At 42.7% G+C, this 17,150-nt stretch overlaps 1 protein-coding gene across 7 annotated transcripts in view; it reads left to right on the top strand.

Moving 5' to 3' along the window:
• Positions 1-17,150, top strand: part of LOC131680502 (runt-related transcription factor 1) — a 222,313-nt gene that overhangs the window by 184,328 nt on the left and 20,835 nt on the right. For all 7 annotated transcript variants that reach the window (XM_058961247.1, XM_058961215.1, XM_058961221.1 and 4 more), the window contains exon 3: positions 4,335-4,448. In XM_058961247.1, coding sequence (XP_058817230.1) covers positions 4,335-4,448 — 114 coding nt within the window. The remainder of the gene's footprint in view (positions 1-4,334; positions 4,449-17,150) is intronic.

Genomic DNA, 17,150 nt, shown 5'->3' with positions numbered 1-17,150 from the left:
CAACCAAGTCCATTTCAGCCGCCAGAAAATTTGTCTAAGTATTGAAATTCCCTTTAAATCGCATTCGCGAAATGCATTTGTTCCGAGGAGCAATTATCACAGGCAAGTTGAGTCAAACGTCAAACTTTTTAAATCGACTGACCATGTTCGTCCGCATTTTTTTTGACAGGGGTGTCTGTAGTCTAGACTATACACAACAAATCGTTGTAATCATAGTAATTGATTGTAATTGATGTGTAAAGAATTTTCGTCGCTATTTTTTTATTTTTTTTTTTCAAATATTCTAGAACTTGTATGATTTCTATGGATTTCCATGATGTTTAGAAATCTCCCAAAGTTTATAGAACTTCTCAAAAACCATGGAATATTTACATTTTTTATTTGACTTGACTTTTTTAACGGGAATAAAAAGGCTTATTCTTAACGCTTACATTGTTGGCAGAGTAAAGTTGTGTGGTAAAACCGGGTAGCGACTTCACTACACTTGAACCATAGAGAACAGACATATAAGCTAGAGCAAACTTTTCTGAAAAAACTGTTTAGACATGAAAATACGTTGAACATCTCCATCGCATACATGTTCGCATGCATAATTCACTATTGTAACGAAGACTGCATATCAAGAAGACTGGCAACTCTGCCAATATTTTGGGAACAGTAACGAGCAACGCCACTTGCGGGTAAAGATGGTACTTTCCATAGTGATGCATACACACATATACACTTTTACATTAAGCTTCCTACCTTCCTACGATAGAGGTGCTGTAACTTCTGTCGCATCTCGTTTGAATGGGGGAAGGAAAGAGATATCAGTCTTCTTAATATGTAGTCTTCGATTGTACCCAAATTTGCACGCAACGCAGTTTTCTGTTATTGACAATAATAATTCCACGCTGAAACACAGATGGCAGTACGTGCCGTATTCGAGAAATGGCCTTGACCAAAGAGCGTTTATTCTCAGGTGATACGATTATCAACATCGCCGATCAAACATTTTGGTTTTAAAAACGTCGGCTGACAACATTGTTTACTAGTGATGATACACAGCCTCCTGGCAACCCTATGCCATCATATGGAGTTTGACAGCGACCAACACATATGGGGTGTTATAGCTATAAAGCCCCAAACAAAGAATTACGTTCGGTACTATACATATTATTCAGAAAATCAACATTTAGTAACTAATTACAGCTTTTAATCATTCGATTCAAAATTAATGTTTTGATTTTTATGGCAGTGATGCTGGCTGTACAGAGACGCCATCCTTGACAGGGGGCTGATATTACATTCATCCAGAGATGCCAGATTTGCAGACATGTCAGCAAATTCACAGACTTTTAATTTTAGCTGCAGATTTTTTCGATGACGCAGATATTTGCAGATTTTTTAGTTTGGTTGCAGATTTTACTGATTTTTGAATATAAGGGCTTTTGGTTACACTAGCTTTCTTGACATTTTTTGTTCTTCCCAGACTTTTAAAATTATTATTGCAGACATTTGAAAAAAGTATCTGGCATCTCTGCATTCATCTCATTATGTTTGCTTGCATTAGTTTGCACACAAAGTTGATTGCTGTTAGTTTTCTCCCCCGCAGCCCGTTGCGCGCTTACCTCACTTCTCGCCTAGTTACTGCCAGAGTCGAATCACCTTAAAACTTTAAGCACCTTGGTCTTGGCAGTGGCCCAACCCTGACGAAAAACCCCTAATTTTAATTTAGATAATAGCAAATTTTTCAGTTCTTCTGCTCAATTTAGAGCGTTCTCTTTGCTTACTTTCCCTTTCGTTTATTACGGCGCTGCCATAAGACTTTCCGATCAATTTCCGGAATATATCGAAATTCTATAAGTTTTACTATTGGGCTCTTCCCACAAATCTGATCTTAAAACTGCGAGCTGTCAAAACACATGTATTTCAAGTGATAGAGAAGGTTCTTTCATAGACAGACCAGTCGACCTAACCAGTATATGCAGCGTTGCCAATGTTCCAAGTTTATCTGGAATCTTCCAGATTTTTCACAACCGAACAGACTTTCGTTCAAGCCAGACATTTTGCCAGATTTTTTAAATTTTGCCATATTTTTCCCGATATTTTGAATTCTACGTTACACTCCACCGAGGTTACCATTATACTAGATTTATCTGGAGCAATAGTTTTTTGAGCTCCCAGCAAAAATCAAATCTTTTATTCTATTAGATTTTTAAATTATAGAAGTTGTTACACACACATTTTGGAAATCTGGGTCGTATTCGATTAATACACGTTCTGTGAAAACCAAAATGTTTGCCGAATTTCGTTGACTTTGAGGTCGCTGTCAAGTGACAGATTTTGCCAGACATTTTTAGATGAACTGCCAGATTTTCTTCGAAAAATAGTGGCAACCCTGAGTATATGAGAACAGTTATAAAGAAGAATGGTAAGTGCGCAGTGCGGGTAGAATGCAGTTTTTAGTGCCACACGCAATAGTATATTATGCAAACCTACGTTTCGATGTTGCATCGAAATCATTGCAAGAGAAAGTAAACAAAATGCTGCTCTCATTTGGTCGGTGTTAAGTCAGACCGGACTAAGTGACAAAATATTGATTTCGAGAAAAACGAGTTTAAAGTTTGAATCGCAGCATCCTTTACATTATGATTGGAAATTAATTTTTGCCATAATTCTTGTTTATTGTTACATATTTCAAATCTGGCAAGAGTCGAATGTAGCAGACGAAATTCTTTATCCAATGCTATAATTATCTCATTTTTTGATGTTTTGCGACTTAGTCCTGTCTGACTTAACACCGACCATTTGCACATTGGCAAGTTTAAATTATTTAACTAAAATTGCGGCATACGTTTGAAACCTGTTTTATAATTGCGTAATTAGCGTCAACTCCGACTGGCTTCACTATTCGAAAATCTTGTAGTTATTCCCGAATCAAAAAATCAAATTTAACCCTAGAACGTTGCACTGGTTACGCGTTTGATGGCAATTTTCGCAGGCAAAAATGCAAACAAAAGAAATGTATAATATTTTGTTGAAAGAATGGGCTTGAAACAGTATAAAATGGAACTTCGATATTTTTGAAAAAGTGCAATTATTTGGAAGAGTGAAAGTTTAAAAAACGGGTTTTGGAAAAAATCACGAAATGGGATGGAAATTAAAATGGAAAAAATATTTCTGATCAGTAATACATCGGTTACGCACAACGTTACTGATACAGCAGTTACTGTGCGCAAATTATACTTGCGAGTCATTGTTTTGAAAAACTTAAAAATAAACAATAAAACAAAAATCAGAAAAAATGAGAACGATTTTTTTCTACCTCAATATTAAATTAAATTAATTGAATAAATGATTTAAAACGATTATATAATAATAATTGTTACTTACGTAGTAAAACAACCAGTATTTAAACTGGTATTGTCAAGAATCACATTTCCATTGACAGCAAGAAACCTGACGAAACACTAACGGCAACCGTACACTGAGGTACAAATATACCCCACGCCAACTTTGACACCTGCTTCCACGAAGGTTATAAGCAAACTGGCTACACCACCTTGTCCTACTCTTACTAGAAACTCTAAATTGAGTTATGGTTAGGGTCCCAGGTCAGTAAATGCCGAATTCTTGTCTTCACACGGCTCCAAAGAAGGCGTGGGGTATATTTGTACCCAGTGCAACGTTCAAGGGTTAAAATTTGTGCAAAAAAAAATCATATGAAAAGAATCGAATTGGGTCATGAAGCAGACATTCGAGTCAAACTTGTTTTTGTCCGTAAAATATTATATGAATATTTGTTAACGAAATTGAATTCGAAGTATAACTTTCCATACGGTTTCCGTTACCCCTACCCTGCTAGTGTTAACTGACGAAGATGCTAACCCCTGCAGTACAAACGATTGTCGAATACGACCGGTAGTGTCAAACAAGGACATGTTTACCTTATCGTAAAAATAAATTAAACATTTTTTCTATATTTTTCCAATCATAAATCATTATAATATTATGCGATGAAAAAAGTTGCATTCCTCATTTTATGACGCAATCTAGTCACTCCGTTGGCTGCGATACTGAACTCTCTCCCGACGATGCATGAATTTCGACATATCCGTCAATGAAGTTCGGCAAACAAAAGCAATTCGTCCAGCATTCCTTCTGCAAGAGCGCAACGAAGCTTACACACAGTAACTGTAAGGTGGCCCATTACTGTTCGTAAGGTTCGGAACAGGAACCGAACAAATTGCTTTTGTCTCGTCCGAATAGTAGTGTTTTCGAAAATGAGACAGCAGCAGCAACTACATCCCCGTTTCTAGAATAAAGTTCCAACCAAATCCCAATCGTTTCAGGCAAAAGTTTTACCCTCACCATCATGGTATCGACGAGTCCGCCGCAGCTCGCCACCTACAACAAGGCCATTAAGGTGACCGTCGATGGACCCCGAGAACCCCGGTCGAAAACAAGTAAGTCTCTTAAACCCGACTGCTAAATATCATGCACTCACTACAGCTGCACTCGAATCGATTAAAACATTCAACCCAACCAAAAAACCCTTCCCGGAACCCGAAATTCTACCTAGCTCGGTGTCCCTTTTGGAACCTTTCTCCTCCGCCTCTGTTGACGTATGAATTATAACACTTCCACATTATCAGACCTCATTCCCGCACAAAATCCGCACAATCCTGGACGACGTGGACCAGACAGTTTCGGGGGTTTTCGGCATTCAGCAGACGAACAAAAAGCTGTTGATTATTTAATTTAATTTCATATCCGGTGAAAATTTTGGGATCCCAACCGGTACCGAGGTCGGTTGGTTGGTAGCCAAAGGGAAAGTCAACAGCTGAATTTAAATTTCTGTAAATTTCCCAAGAGACTTGACCTTAGCAGTGAAGTTGTTTACCCGTTTCAGTTGTGCGGGAAAGGGGCTAAAAGTAAAGTATGGATCGTGATTTAAATTCTGAATAATTGCACACCAATCTAATTCGGAGGATGGTTTCTTTTCCATTAGAGACTGCCTTCTTCACAATATGTCACCGTCATGTCAGAAACATTCTCTGCACCTACATGCTCCAACTTGCTTCAGTTTCAATGTGACGACCGACTTAGGTGAAGACAAATAGCATTGAGACACATTGTTCATCGTGTACATCTAGCGAATGGAGCACTCACATGCATACATGAAGATGAGAGGAGGGGGCGCGTCGAGAAAATGCAAGTACAAGGAAAACCACAGGAAAAACTTTTTTTTCCTTTCCGTCATGCACAGAACAGCTGTGATGGTCACATGGGTGGATGGCGCCAAATTAAACTTTTTCTTCAAGCGACACATTGCCGGGACGTGAGCACTTAGCTGAGGTGAGCTTTAAATGCATTTCGGAATAGCTGAGTTGCTTGAAAGATAGGTAATTATCGATTTGAATAGTTAAAATAATTTTGTAGGAGAATCTGGATATGTGAGTAGATGGATATTAGGACACACATTTTCAAGAGCTTAACAGTTACCTCACCTAGTGACGTGACGTGACAGTAAAAAACGAATCTCACTGTGACAAGTCACCCAAAGTGAAAATTATCTCGTTAAATAGAGATTTCGAGGGTCGCCACTCGACGTCGCAGTAGTTAACCTGTCTGACTCGTGATACGTTCTGGCTGCTGCTGGCCAATGGCAGCCGGCGGGCTGGTCTCAAATTACCGACTTTACGCCGATCGAGCTCTGCATACTACTCCCCATGAAGAATATTGTCAACCCTAGCATAACCTCATTGCTCGCATAGATAATCATGGGATTAAAAGAGGCAACTATGTACAACGAGTTGAGATAACAGACCGGCGATGAAATGGAGACATCCAATACAACAAATGAGGAGGAAGCGATTGCGTTTGCAATGAGCGGTAAGCTGCAGCGATCACCGGTTACGCCACTGGTAGCCACAGCGAGTACCAGCAGCGGCTTGGTACAGAGTGCACCACGAGGAAACCAACGTTAGATGGGGCTACCGAATTGAGTGTTCGCCTCGAGATCAGGTAGCGACACCACCTAGAATGACTCACATCTTGGGAAGTCGTACTTGACGAAGGCGAGGAAAAAGGTCGACCACCATGACTTCGCGAAGGAAATCACAATGTGCACAATAAGGTGAAGTAGCTTGTGACGAGTATCAAATCGGCCATAACCCGATCAGAATGAAATAACAAGATTAGAACAGAATGCAATTTTCGTAACATATTGTGTTATAAATTTGGTCTCGTTAGTAGTTAAAATAACAGAAAATTATAACAAGTATCAAAGCGAGATATAGTTTTGAAATCTTTTTGTTATGTATTTCTGATCGGGAACAGCTGCTAAACGCGAGTAGAAGGCGCCCTTGATGAGAGCTGAATCAGCCGAAAAAGCTCTGATGGAAGCCGCAGAACACGCGACGGCAGAAACTGAGGTACCACCACAACACTCGCTCAGAGGAAAGAGTGAGGGACACGGAGCAAACTGGAGGGCTCCAGCGAGCAGAGGAACGTTGAGAAAGACCGTGGCTGACGCATTGTTGGAAGCCAGCAGGTGAAACAGAGGGAACGCCAGCAAAAGGAAGAAAAGACGAAAAAACAAGAGAAGAAAGAGAAATGGAAGCCTACTCGGGAGAGATACAAGGGTGATTCACTGATCATCGAAGCGAACGATACTATGTCCTAAGCCGCTCTTTTCAAGAAAGTGAGAGACGACCCAGAGCTGAAGCAGCTGTAAGAGAACGTTGCTAAAACGGGCCGCACTCAAAAATAATCTTCGAGCTGAAGAAGGATCCTTCCGTAAAGAGCTTGAACTACCGCGAGCTTGTTGCTAAATCCTTGGGCAGCGAAGGGAACGTGAGAGCTCTGTTGCCGGAAACCGTAGTCGAATGCAAGGATCTAGACGAGTTAACGGCCGTCGAAGAACTGAAGGGTGCACTGACCCAGCAGTGCAAAATGGACGTACCGGCGACTATCCGGATTTGGAAATCGTATAGAGGCACTCAAACGGCTTCTACTACTAGTAGTCGTTTGCAACAAGCTGGTGGAGACCGGCAAGATAAAAGTCAAATTGTCGGTGTTCTCGTTGAGAGTCGCTCCGCTAGTAACCAAACAGATGGAGCGATGCTTCACGAGCTTGGATCTCGGGCATTAGGCGAGGAACTGCAAGGTCCCGGACAGGTCTGCACTGTGTAGAAAATGCGGAGGAAAGGGGCATGTTGCTAGAGACTGCACGAAGCAACCAAGGTGCATGACCTGCAAACCGGAGGACAGACGACGACACGACGGTAGGCTTGAAAGGCCCTGCGTACAAATAAGCGAAGGCAGGCCAACAATGATGGAGATAACCTAGCTTAATCTCAATCATTGCGACATTGCACAGCAACTGTTGTGGCAGTCAACAACAGAAACGAAGTGCGATGTTGCAGGGATAGCTGCAATCCAAGTGATGGTCGGTTCCGCTAGCACATTCTATAACGACGGTCGGGAATTCATCATCGATACAACATTCTGCAATCCTTCACTGTCGGATAACGGAATTGGCAAGTTAGTGAGCAGTACACACATAGCGACCACCAGACGACCCACTACACCACAGGTCGGCGGAATTGTACTGTAACGCGGAGAATGTGGACTGGCGAGCGGATGTGGAAAGTAAAGCACTTCGAGAATGACCTTTTTGTAGAAGAACTTCGTGCTAACAGCGTCACTCCAATTCCTTGCGCCAATGAGCTTTCGGAAACAGTAGCGAGGGCATGTAAGGTAACAATTCCGACGAAAATAGAGCTACCGGCGTCCGGTGTACTGGTGGCGGCTCAGCATCCTCCGGGATGACTGCCTAAAAACTAAAAGACGCGCTCAGAGAGTAAGATCTGAGACAGTCAGAGAAGATTGTAAAGTAGGGCCCGGGCTGCTTTTAAACGCGAGATAGTGCTAAGCAAGTCCACCTGCGCTACAAGGAGCTGTGCAGAGAAGTAGACGCCAACCCCTGGAACAATGCCTACCGTGTCGTTATAGCCAGGATCATGGGAGTTGATGGTCTTTCCCGAAGCATGACCCAACTGCACTGCTACTTCCCGGACATATGGAAGATCTAGAAACTGGTGCTACTGCCAAAACTAGGGAAGCCACCAGGAGACCAGCATCTTATCGGCCTATATGCCTGAACTTGGTAAACTTCTGGAAAGGGTCACCCTCAACAGGCGGACGACCTACGCTGAAAGTGAAAATGGACTATCGCAGAGGCAGTTCGGGTTCCGGAAAGGGATATTGACGGTGGAGGCCATCAGATCATCGCGAGCGCAGAGAAAGCATCGAAGCAAAAAAGGGCTAATCGCTACTGCGCCGTGGTAACGATAGACGTGATCGCCGTAGCTCTGCACAGAATACGGGTTCCGGACTATCTGTGTTAGGTTCTGAAAAGTTACTTGCAGAACCTGAGTACCAGTCTTCGAAACGAACATGGGACCGAGATCTATTAGGATCACTGTAATAGTACCTCAGGGCTTCATACTTGGTCCAATGCTCTGGAATATAATGTACTACGGAGTGTTAACACTGAAGCTGCCAGGGGAGTTGAGATCGTCGACTTTCCAGATGACGTTGTCTTGACAATAGCCGACGAAACCCTCGAGGAGGTGGATATTTAGACGGTAGAGACAATACACATCGTGGAAACCTAGATGGCTGACGTCAAGTTACAGCTGGCTCAATAAGACCGAGGTAGTGCTGGTCAGCAACTGAAGAAAAATCCAGCGTGTCGTGATCAGCGTTGGGGGACAATCTATTGATGCATGCCCTGAAGTACCTAAGCATGACGGTCGACGATCGGTTAAATTGCAACAACCATGTCGACTATGAATGTGAGAAGGCTGCGAGGACAACTAACACAATGGCAAGGAACACGCCGAATAACGGAGGAGAAAGATATAGCACGAGACGTCTTCTGGCGGGTGTCTCATCCTCAACACTGAGGTATGGCTTACCGGCCTGGGCTGCTGCGCGGAACTCAAAGCGAAACCGGACTAAGTTGACAGACACGTTTCGTCTAATGGCTTCCTGTCGCGTACAGAATGATAGCGTCGAAGGCGGTATGCGTAATTACCCAGATGATTCCCATCTGCATCACTCTGGCTGAGGACGTGGAATGCTATCAGCGGAGAAATACACGTAATGTAAGGAGAGGTCCGAGCGGACTCGTTGGCTAAGTGGCAGCAGGAGTGGGACAAGGAAGGAAGGTGGATCCACCGACGCATCCCGAATGTATCCGCTTGGATGCATAGGAAGAATGGTGAGCTGAACTTCCATTTGACGCAGTTTTTGTCCGGGCACGGATGCTTCCGAAAGTACCTGCATCGGTTTGGACATGCTTCGTCACCCCTTTGCCCGGAGTGTGTGAACGTGCAAGAGATACCGGAACACCTGGTCTTCGAATGTCCTAGGCTCGAAGAAGTGCGTAAGGGTATGCCTGGCGTGACAGGGGACAATGTCGTTGAAGAGATGTGCCACGACGAGCATACCTTGGACGTTGTCAACAGAGTGGTTACGAGTATACTCTCCGGGTTGCAGAGGAAGTGGCGAAGGGACCAACAAGGTAGCGCCATTGTCTTGAAAGTCGCCATGAAACCACAAATCTGGATTCAAGAAAAATTCCACCGCCGGGGAACTCTCCGTCGGTGTACACTAGGTCCACCGCACGGGACCAATGTAGTAGTATGCGAAGTTGCACCGCGTTCACTTGAATGCAGCAAATGCTGCTAATTTTTTCGATGTTTCTTTGCCGTCGATTTTTGGGGCTAGTACTTCGTTGCATTTATTATACCGACGGCTAGTCACAGGCTGTGTACTGTTCGACGTTCCAGTGGCCTTTTGTAGCCCAGTATTTACCTCGACCCTTGCCATTTGCGCACCTTCTCCTACAGGGGTTTTGCGATCCTCTCCTTGCGTATCAGTTCTTGAGCCGCATACGGAAGAGTGCTTTTGTGTATTGCTAGCGAGATGGGCTGCCACCATGCACTCGTCTCGTTACCGTTGCTGCAGGTTTGCTATGATCAGAAGTCCGTCGTGGGGTGATCACCGTTGGATCATCTTTTCAGTCCATTCTTACCTAGAACTACCACGTTCGGCGAAAATCGGGCCCCCCTTCAACTGGCGCATTCAATCCTTTCCGAATACGTAGTTCAGTTGGTTGTATTGGGAGGTTATCAGTTTCACTGAAGCCTCATCTACTGCCAACAGGAGCTCTCCAGTTTTGAGGACCTCCAGCATTCTGTGCAGAAATTGTCGTTCTGATTCTGCACCAGGCGGAGGATGTTCCCATCGGACCTATGGATGCTGTCGGGGAAATACCCGATGTAAAGCACTTGTTTTGGATTCTGCGATGCTTCAACGGCTTCCCAGGACTTGATCAGGACTTAATCGCAGCTGTGACATCCTGAAGCCACTTAGCTGAATCTTTGTCCACAGGGCGATTTCGAGATACTGTTGTTTGTAGGTGCATTTCCTAAACTTGGGTCTCGTATAGCTTGTGCTCTGCTCCATGACGCTATCGATTAGCGCGCATCGAGTAGCATTCAGCTGTTCATGGCTGAATAATTCACAAGGCACCCAATCGGAGTGATGGCCATCGAGTACGACTTGGCTATTTCGTTGAAAGTTGGACGCTGCTCAGTTTTTTGTGTCTGTCTAGGTCTAGATTGCGGTTCCTTTCTGTACTTATTATTGTTCGGCGACTACGTGTCCGTCGAACGCTGTCACTTGGATGGTGCCTTTCCTATTGGGATTTTTGCCAACTCTAGCGCTTCAGCGGGTTTACGACCGTTTCTCAACAGCCACTCATAGCGTTTCTTCGCCGCTCCGCTTAAGAGACGAGTTCTTCCTGCTCCTCTTGTTTTATTCTCGGAGCCCTTTGATCCATCGGTTGCTCCGCCGGACTGCACTGTGTCCTTCTTGGTCACTGTCCGATCCCAGTCTTTATGTGGAGAGTTGAGAGTTGACGATGTGCAGGACACAACATCTTAAAACGAGCCACTATTCAGCAGCTCTCCAAGTTTGCTTTCCGCGCAATTCTTCTACTCTTCCATATCCATCGTCGCACTCTCCTCCAAACTCATGTTTGCAATGTTCTTTTCCGTTTTGTTCTCACGAATAGCTAGGGAAAGAAAGTCAACACTGTCAGAGCCCCGCTGGGTAAAAATACAGCTGGATGCGCCCTGGTGCCTCACAGACTCCGTGCGCGGCTTGGTATTTATCATCATTTCGGATCCCAGTCCTAGTTTAATGTACGTTTGAGGTTCAAAGTGTTGATGCCCCTCCCCGGCATTCATCCCTCGGCACTGGTCGCTTTACACCTTGGATTGCAACATAAATTTTACGGTACGGATTTTGAGGCCCGTCCGTTAGCACCCTCTCATTACGATGCCATAGCAGAAGGCTCATAGCATCCAGCAAACGCCGATCTAACGACCAAATGGAGGTATGAGGTAGGAAACTTATGAGTACTCGCTATTTGACGGCACAGCTGTTGTTAGTCGCTTTTTACGACATGGAGAACAGAAACCCAGTGCACAGTGGGCAAAAAGCGACCCCCAGAGGCACTTAATTAGTCGCCGCGGGATTCCTATCATAATTTATATATGAAAAGTTGCGGAATTTGATAAGAAATCAAACGCACCTAGTTTGGCCCACTGCACGCATCTGTGGCCAGAACTAGGGGGGTTTGAGTACCCGGAGAACTCCTGGTATTAGGCAAAAAGTGATTTCCAGAGGCACTAAATTAGTTGCCGCGGAATTTCTATAATAATTTATATATGAAAAGTTGCGGAATTTGATAAGAAATCAAATGCAACTGGTTTGGTCCACTGCACGCATCTGTGGCCAGAGTCACGGGGGTTTGAGTACCCGGAGTTTTCCGGTATTAGACAAAAATGATTCCCAGAGGCACTTAACTGATCGCCGCAGGTTTCGTATCATAATTTATATATGAAAAGTTGCGGAATTTGATAAGAAATCAAACGCAACTGGTTTGGTCCACTGCACGCATCTGTGGCCACAGTTACGAGTGTTTGAGTACCCGGAGTATTCCGGTATTAGACAAAAAGTGATTCCCAGAGGCTCTCAATCAGTCGCCGCCGGATTCCTATTATAATTTATATGTGAAAAGTTGCGGAATTTGATAAGAAATCAAATGCAACTGGTTTGGTCCACTGCACGCGTCTGTGGCCAGAGTCACGGGGGTTTCAGTACCCGGAGTATTCCGGTATTAGACAAAAAGTGATTCCCAGAGGCACTTAACTGATCGCCGCAGGTTTCCTATCGTAATTTATATATGAAAAGTTGCGGAATTTGATAAGAAATCAAACGCAACTAGTTTGGTCCACTGCACGCATTTGTGGCCAGAGTCACGGGGGTTTGAGTATCCGGAGTATTCCGGTATTAGACAAAAAGTGATTCCCAGAGGCGCTCAATTAATCGCCACGGGATTCCTATCATAATTTATATATGAATAGTTGTGGAATTTGATAAGAAATCAAACGCAACCGGTTTGGTCCACTGCACGCATCTGTGGCCAGAGTCACGGGGGTTTGAGTACCCGGAGTATTCCGGTATTAGACAAAAAGTGATTCCCAGAGGCACTCAATTAGTCGCCGCGGGATTCCTATCATAATTTATATATGAAAAGTTGCGGAATTTGATAAGAAATCAAACGCACCTAGTTTGGTCCACTGCACGCATCTGTGGCCAGAGCTAGGGGGGTTTGAGTACCCGGAGAACTCCTGGTATTAGGCAAAAAGTAATTTCCAGAGGCACTTAATTAGTTGCCGCGGGATTTCTATAATAATTTATATATGAAAAGTTGCGGAATTTGATAAGAAATCAAATGCAACTGGTTTGGTCCACTGCACGCATCTGTGGCCAGAGTCACGGGGGTTTGAGTATCCGGAGTATTCCGGTATTAGACAAAAAGTGATTCCCAGAGGCGCTCAATTAATCGCCACGGGATTCCTATCATAATTTATATATGAATAGTTGTGGAATTTGATAAGAAATCAAACGCAACCGGTTTGGTCCACTGCACGCATCTGTGGCCAGAGTCACGGGGGTTTGAGTACCCGGAGTATTCCGGTATTAGACAAAAAGTGATTCCCAGAGGCACTCAATTAGTCGCCGCGGGATTCCTATCATAATTTATATATGAAAAGTTGCGGAATTTGATAAGAAATCAAACGCACCTAGTTTGGTCCACTGCACGCATCTGTGGCCAGAGCTAGGGGGGTTTGAGTACCCGGAGAACTCCTGGTATTAGGCAAAAAGTAATTTCCAGAGGCACTTAATTAGTTGCCGCGGGATTTCTATAATAATTTATATATGAAAAGTTGCGGAATTTGATAAGAAATCAAATGCAACTGGTTTGGTCCACTGCACGCATCTGTGGCCAGAGTCACGGGGGTTTGAGTACCCGGAGTATTCCGGTATTAGACAAAAAGTGATTCCCAGAGGCACTTAACTGATCGCCGCAGGTTTCGTATCATAATTTATATATGAAAAGTTGCGGAATTTGATAAGAAATCAAACGCAACTGGTTTGGTCCACTGCACGCATCTGTGGCCACAGTTACGAGTGTTTGAGTACCCGGAGTATTCCGGTATTAGACAAAAAGTGATTCCCAGAGGCTCTCAATCAGTCGCCGCCGGATTCCTATTATAATTTATATGTGAAAAGTTGCGGAATTTGATAAGAAATCAAATGCAACTGGTTTGGTCCACTGCACGCGTCTGTGGCCAGAGTCACGGGGGTTTCAGTACCCGGAGTATTCCGGTATTAGACAAAAAGTGATTCCCAGAGGCACTTAACTGATCGCCGCAGGTTTCCTATCGTAATTTATATATGAAAAGTTGCGGAATTTGATAAGAAATCAAACGCAACTAGTTTGGTCCACTGCACGCATTTGTGGCCAGAGTCACGGGGGTTTGAGTATCCGGAGTATTCCGGTATTAGACAAAAAGTGATTCCCAGAGGCGCTCAATTAATCGCCACGGGATTCCTATCATAATTTATATATGAATAGTTGTGGAATTTGATAAGAAATCAAACGCAACCGGTTTGGTCCACTGCACGCATCTGTGGCCAGAGTCACGGGGGTTTGAGTACCCGGAGTATTCCGGTATTAGACAAAAAGTGATTCCCAGAGGCACTCAATTAGTCGCCGCGGGATTCCTATCATAATTTATATATGAAAAGTTGCGGAATTTGATAAGAAATCAAACGCACCTAGTTTGGTCCACTGCACGCATCTGTGGCCAGAGCTAGGGGGGTTTGAGTACCCGGAGAACTCCTGGTATTAGGCAAAAAGTAATTTCCAGAGGCACTTAATTAGTTGCCGCGGGATTTCTATAATAATTTATATATGAAAAGTTGCGGAATTTGATAAGAAATCAAATGCAACTGGTTTGGTCCACTGCACGCATCTGTGGCCAGAGTCACGGGGGTTTGAGTACCCGGAGTATTCCGGTATTAGGCAAAAATGATTCCCAGAGGCACTTAACTGATCGCCGTAGGTTTCGTATCATAATTTATATATGAAAAGTTGCGGAATTTGATAAAAAATCAAACGCAACTGGTTTGGTCCACTGTACGCGTCTGTGGCCACAGTTACGAGTGTTTGAGTACCCGGAGTATTCCGGTATTAGACAAAAAGTGATTCCCAGAGGCACTAATTAGTTGCCGCGGGATTTATATAATAATTTATATATGAAAAGTTTCGGAATTTGATAAGAAATTAAACGCAACTGGTTTAGTCCACTGCACGCATCTGTGGCTAGAGTCACGGGGGTTTGAGTACCCGGAGAACTCCCGGTATTAGGCAAAAAGTGATTTCCAGAGGCACTAAATTAGTTGCCGCGGGATTTCTATAATAATTTATATATGAAAAGTTGTGGAATTTGATAAGAAAACAAACGCAACTGGTTTGGTCCACTACACGCGTCTGTGGCCACAGTTACGAGTGTTTGAGTACCCGGAGTATTCCAGTATTAGACAAAAAGTGATTCCCAGAGGCACTCAATTAGTCGCCGCGGGATTCCTATCATAATTTATATATGAATAGTTGCGGAATTTGATAAGAAATTAAACGCAACTAGTTTGGTCCACTGCACGCATCTTTGACCAGAGTCACCAGTCAGGGTTTTAGTATCCGAAAAATTCCTGGTATTAGGGTAAAGTAGTAAAACTGCCAAAATATTCGACTTTATTCATTTTCATTTTAGTTTCCAAGTGTTAACAATTACGGTAGGATAATATTTTTGTTCGAGGATGTTATTTATGGAATTTAGAAGAGTGTGGTAATTGGAGAGTGTAGCGTATTTGGGTATTTTCGTGAGGAATAAACTAAATTTGGAGTAATTTGATTTTTTTTCCGATTCAATAAAAATTATTTTTTCGCTGCTATTTTCCATGAGGGCAGTAGTAGGGTTTTTCCCCATAAAGGTGTCTCAGAAAAAAAAATTTTGGCAATTTTTTTTTTCTGAAGATGAAGCCATATTATATTATAGACATCACGCTTCGGTAAATATAATAACGTGAAAGCATAAAATAATGGAATCGAAATAAAGATCTGATTCGAGTTTCATAACCCTGGACTACATTTATTATATTCTGTCTATTTGCTGTGCTAATCCATATTACGCGAAACAACAACCACGGCTATGTTTAGAAAAAAAATCAAACTAGAATTTAGTTAGAGACTTTTTTAGGTTTGTGTTATTTGTTACCATTCAATGACAGATAAATGTTCGCGAAAATTACAGTTAAAACTTGTATTACCCCTTAGATTGAAATTCTGGTACAGGAGTATCGTAAATGAACTCCTCAACTAACACTGATAACACTGATAAATGGTCAAAATTGTAAAGAAATATAAAATTTAAAGTAATAAAAATATAATGATTAAAATTAGTCAGAATCTGAATTCAATCCGGCATCAAAGTCTAATCCTACCAAAGTGTCTAAATTATCATTTGATCTCTTTAAGTATTGCCGAATTTTTTCATCAAACTGCGTATTCTTCGTTCGTTTGGTTTTACTAGACTTAGAGATGATGCGATCCGCGATACATGGATCCGTCCACGCTAGAGCAGCTACTAGCATATCCTCGAGATTTGCTTCAGGCGACACCTAATTCAATATCGACATGTTTAAATAATTAAATTATTGTTGGGAAACTTGCCTTCCGTGATGAATACAATCGATTCATCTTGTGCCTACGATGAGCAGATTCTCCAGCTTCTTCGGAGTAGAACGATAACGGGAGAGGCTAAAAATTGTTTATGTAATTATCATTAATCTTATTACTATTATTTTTAAAGGTAAATATCATCCATCATCTCAGATATATCCTTCATGTGACGATATTTTTCTATACACGGCGGTAGAATCTTAACATGTTGTAAAGATTTCTGCAAATTCTCCGAAACCGTTTCGAAAAGCTGCAGAACTTTGTCATCGTCTAGTGATTGAGATGTGGTACTTAGTATACTTAAAATACTAATATCCTCAACGATTCGCTCGCCATTTTCTATTTTCAAATGTTTGGCAAATAATGCCGGTTGAGATAGTAGTCGTCTGGCCATATTTCCTGTAATAATAGCGATTTAAAATATTAAAACAAATAAACATAAGAAGTTATTCAGACATCTTATTACCCGTATTTGAATTGCCTGCGCCACCAGGTTGTGCACGATTCACCCTAACCGCAAATTCCTTTTCAACAGCGTATATCACTAGATAGAATATTTGTGCATGTAGTAGTTTAGGAAAAAGTTTCAGGGGTTTCAGTGAAAATTTTGAGTAGATCTCATTTGGTAATATAAAAGCCCACAATAAATGTTTATGTATAATATATTTTCGATAACATAACGTTTAAAGTTGTTCCAATATTTTTGGAATCATTTTTGTCTAATACCGGAATACTCCGGGTACTCAAACCCCCGTGACTCTGGCCACAGATGCGTGCAGTGGATCAAACCAGTTGCATTCGATTTCTTATCAAATTCCACAACTTTTCATATATAAATTACAATAGGAAACCTGCGGCGATCAGTTAAGTGCCTCTGGGAATCACTTTTTGTCTAATATCGGAATACTCCGGGTACTGAAACCCCCGTGACTCT

Source organism: Topomyia yanbarensis, chromosome 1 (assembly GCF_030247195.1).
Source record: "Topomyia yanbarensis strain Yona2022 chromosome 1, ASM3024719v1, whole genome shotgun sequence".
NCBI classification, from domain to species: domain Eukaryota; kingdom Metazoa; phylum Arthropoda; class Insecta; order Diptera; family Culicidae; genus Topomyia; species Topomyia yanbarensis.
The sequence above is the reverse complement of the archived record's forward strand: the minus strand, read 5'-3'. Positions and strand labels throughout refer to the sequence as shown.